Consider the following 4408-nt stretch of genomic DNA (forward strand, 5'->3'; position numbering starts at 1 on the left):
GAATTTTAATTTGGATTTTACATTGTACTAAAATTGTTATTAGGTATTATGTGTTACATAGCATATCATTAAAAACATTTTTCTTTCCTGAGTAACTATATATAAATTTTACACATCCTAGGCTCTCCTCATGTATCAACTTCCCCAAGACTTGATCTTATGGTGGATTTGTTGAATTCAGTTAGGTATTTTTCCATTTTTTACCATGATCACTGCATTCTCCAAAAGCAAAATTCTCCTGACGCATTCTCCAATATCTAAAGTAAAGTTCCTCAAGTGTAGAGAGTTCCGGACGGTGGATTCTTAAGAGTTCGTCTCCTTTCTCCACCTTCCAAAACCCATAAACTGAGAGAGATTTAAAAACTCTACATTTCCCCTTTGAAAAAATCCGGTTTCAAGTATATCCACATGGTGGATTCTCAAGTAGCACTTTCCCCTGTCTCTCTCTCTCTCTCTCTCGTCTCTGCAACCACCTTTCTCTATCCAGCCGACGAAAGCCGAGAGCGTAGACTCCGCCTATCGGTGCTCTCGGATCGGGGATTTTATTTATATCGACTCGGGGGGTATAAAAGCGGACGCTCTGAGCGAGTAGTACTCATTCGTGTGCCGAACGTTCGCTGAAAAAGATATAGAAATCGAAAACGCAAACGCAGAAAAACACGCTGGATTAAAGTGTTTCGTTTACAAACTTCGACAGAGTGAGAATAAAATAGTGAAGTGAGCAGCATCGCACAAAGCCAAATAACTCGCAGAGAAACCAAAATCAAAGAAAAGTAAAGAAAGCAAAGCAATATTTAAGAACCTCGCAAGTAATCCGGTACGACCGTGTAACAACCGCCAAGATTCTACTCAAGGAGCGTAAAGCAATCATTTCGAGAATGAAGTCCCTGACGGCCGTTTGTCAGACAGGTGCCTCCGGAATGCCGGCCTTGAACGCCAGCGGGCGCATCTCGCGCCACCCCACGCATCGCGGCGATGGGGAGAATGCCGAGATGAAGATGTATCTGTCCAAGCTCAAGGATCTCGTTCCGTTCATGCCCAAGAATAGGAAACTCACAAAGCTGGAAATTATCCAGCACGTCATCGATTACATATGCGATCTGCAGACCGAGCTGGAGACGCATCCCGAGATGGGTAACTTTGATGCGGCGGCCGCTCTGACGGCGGTAAATGGACTGCATGAGGACGAAGATAGCGACATGGAGGACGCGGATGTGGAGGCGGAAACGGAAGTCGATCCGGATGTCCTCGCCCAGCGTTTGGCCGCCGAACAGCCGGCGAAAGTGTCTAGTCCCGCCGCCCGTCTCCCGCTCACCGATCGCCAAACGCCCAACACACTCGTGGCGCCCGCTCATCAGCAGCAGCATCTCCAGCTGCAGCAGCAACAGCAACTCCAACTGCAGCAGCAGCAACAGCAGCAACTGTCCAACAGTTTAGCAACGGTGAGTTAACAAACAAATTGCTTAGATAGTGCAATAGGAAGTGGGGGAGTGAGCACAGCGAAGGTCGAAATTATGGCAAAAATACTAGGTTCAGGAAATACGAATGTGGTAAAAGAAACGTTCTAAAATATTAGAACAATTCAAGTTTTAGAAACAGAAAATAGAGAATCGAAAAACTTTAAAGTTACTGCAAATTTCAAAAGTATGTGCATTGTTAAAAACAACTGATTATTGTTTAAAAATTTACATTTTAACATGAAATTATACATTAGTTTATACTCCAGGCAATAAAGCAAGTAATAGCAAAAATGAAGATAAGGAACGCCATATCTAAAGTTATACAGATGTTTCACTCGTTTATGACCGCAGTTTTTGGGTTTTGGTTGAGTGCCATTATTTTGACCGCAGCTGTTTGACATTTGCATTGCAAATATAGGAGACAATTGAGTGTCAAAGTGTTTGGTTTACTTGTTGTTGTTCGGCGAGTGACCTCATTCATAAGGCGATTGACAAATGTTTGCATGAGAGTGATTTTTTTTGTTTCGCTTTTCGTAAGGACGAGGCAAGGCCCATTTCTGTGGCGAATCTTGTGAAATTTCTTTACTGGGCTTTCGACAACAATAAATCTGCGCCGACCTTCCCCGTTTTCGTAGCCTCCTCATCACCCGAAAATTTCATTTCGGTTTTTATAGACATTTCACAGACTGTCTCTTGGCGATTGTATGGGTTTTGCGGTTGTTGTCGCCATCGTTTTCTTTCTTTTGTGAGTTGCCTATACGTAGCTGTTAATTTTTTTCCCGCGGTCTTTTTCTGTTGTTGTGATGTTTTAAATGAACACCTGCAGATACTTAAATTTATTTCACACACACTCGCCGCACACACACACGCACATGCGAGCTTGAAAACGGAATTTGAAATTGGGGAATCATCAGTCTTCGTATTTTTATTTTATTTTGTGTTTTTGGCTTACTTCATTAGCGGGCAGCTTCTTTTCTTCTTTTTTTCGGTTATTGATGATGCTGGCAAAAAAATTTGTTTAAGACCTACGTAAAAACAGGTTCAAAAAAGCATTTTTTAGTGGGTTTTTCGAACAAATGCTCGACTGGGTGGCCCCGGCAAGTGTTATTAATTTTTTATTCGTTGATTGTTGATTAATTATGAAGGTGGAAGACCCTTTCTTACTTTTTACGCAGATGGAAGATGGGTTTTGAACTCGGGCCTCGTCTTGTTGATTCGTTACATAGTAGGCTCTGAGCTCGTATACCCTTTGAAGTTATTTTTCTTTTTTTGAGTTGCTCCTTTTTTTCTCACTTGGTGCGTAGTACATTTTTTTATTTTTGTTGCAAAACATCTGCAACCCACAAACATATAAAATTTGTGTGTTTGTATGATGTGTCACCACAACAACAACCATTCGAGAATTCTTTCGAAAACACGCACACACATACGAGAACACATGGGGGCACTCAGAAAACTGTAAAAAGAAATGCACGTGTTCAAAATGTTCTCTCTGTGGGTTGTTTTCAGTTGTTTTGCTGTTTCTTTTTTCGAATTTTTTTTTTCGCGCAGCTGTGCGCCAGTCGCCAGTCGGTCGCTTTCTACACTGTATCCCCCCACGGATCCTGCCCCCTTTCAATACCCGCCCCCTCGCAGTAAGAGAGCAACAGCAGAGGAAGAGAACAAGGCACAAAGAAAAAACTATAGTGAATAGATATATATTTTTGACTCGAAAATAATTTATCTTAACAAAAACCAACTCACTGAATCCATACTAATAAATATTTTCTTCGAAAAATTAGAAATATTCAAAAATGTTCAAGAAAAAGGATCCTTAAAATATAGCCTTTTCAAAAAAGATATCGTTCTTATTCCTTCATAAATTTTGTATTTCTATGAAATAGATTTTCTAGATCTGGCCCTCACAAATATTTTCTCAGTGTTTAAGACCTCAAATAAGTACAAAACAAAAGCTCAGTGACAGCTCGTTTGATTTTCTTGGCGCCTCTTTATTTCCTCATCCCCTCCATTCATCGACATCATCTTCTCACCGAGTGTCTAAAGCAAAAAACAGCAGCGAATTAATTGATAACATAGAATGGCGAAATAAATACAGCTAATAAACAAATTATTGTGTTTCACCCAGACATAAATACTAATTTGAATTTCCCCTCTTCTCTCTTTTTAGCCACTGAACGCCGAGAAAGACAGCAGGCAGTCGTAAGCGTGGAAACGCCCAGCCGGGAAAACCTATAAACTTATTAACTAAATGCATAATTAAAGTACAGTCAAAACTCCACTCGCAACCTTCGTGTGAAGATCTCCGCATAAAATAACTTGTGTAACTCTCAAGAAAACCTACAGCCCAGGCGCATCTCTTCAACTCTCTTTTCCCGGAGATGAAAATCGGGGAAAACGAGGGCTCGCTTTTCGGCTCGGCAGAGTTTAGTTTTAACAATTAATAAACACAACAACCTAGCATTAGATCATCGTAAGCAAGTAAACATTATGATTAATAATTAAACATTTAAACTAGGATGGCGCTTAAGAATGAATGGAAGAAAACTTGGCAAAGCTTTAAACAATTTAATTTTTCCTTTAACGCTTGAAATTACACTAAAGCATATATATTTTTGTTTTCCTAATTTTAGTTTTGTTTTGGTTTAAACAACGCAAGAAAAAATGTTACTAATGCAAAGCAAACAGAGATCAGCAATAAAATAAAATAAAATAAAATGCACAGGCAACAAAACTGGAATTACGTTTAATCATCAAATTCTGTATTATGATTATATAATTTCTCTCCAAATGATTTTCCTATTAATTTTAATCAATGAAGAATTTTTCCTATTATTGATTAGCCACAGCCAATAAATAACAAGAACAACCAACTCAGCAGCACACACATTCAAATTCATTAATTTATATTGTGTACGATTTAGTGTTTAAGTTTTGTGAAAGTTAATTTC

General features: G+C 39.3%; 1 protein-coding gene across 1 annotated transcript; it reads left to right on the forward strand.

The window, feature by feature from the left end:
* The first annotated feature begins 590 nt into the window (after positions 1–590).
* On the forward strand, positions 591–4186 carry LOC108051594 (protein extra-macrochaetae). The gene is made up of 2 exons (XM_017133740.2): positions 591–1442; positions 3628–4186. Exons 1-2 carry the CDS (start codon positions 879–881, stop codon positions 3661–3663), a joined length of 600 nt encoding a protein of 199 aa, XP_016989229.2. The 5' UTR covers positions 591–878; the 3' UTR covers positions 3664–4186.
* The last annotated feature ends 222 nt before the right edge of the window (positions 4187–4408 follow it).

This window comes from Drosophila rhopaloa, unplaced genomic scaffold (assembly GCF_018152115.1).
Source record: "Drosophila rhopaloa isolate 14029-0021.01 unplaced genomic scaffold, ASM1815211v1 contig_159, whole genome shotgun sequence".
In the NCBI taxonomy this organism is placed as follows: Eukaryota; Metazoa; Arthropoda; class Insecta; order Diptera; family Drosophilidae; genus Drosophila; species Drosophila rhopaloa.

What these genes read in the sequence shown, in the direction of transcription:
- LOC108051594 (XM_017133740.2), top strand. Translation starts at nt 879, where the DNA reads ATGAAGTCCCTGACGGCCGTTTGTCAGACAGGTGCCTCCGGAATGCCG. An exon ending in TGTCCAACAGTTTAGCAACG is followed by an intron (nt 1,443 to 3,627) that starts GTGAGTTAACAA and finishes CTCTCTTTTTAG; the next exon opens with CCACTGAACGCCGAGAAAGA.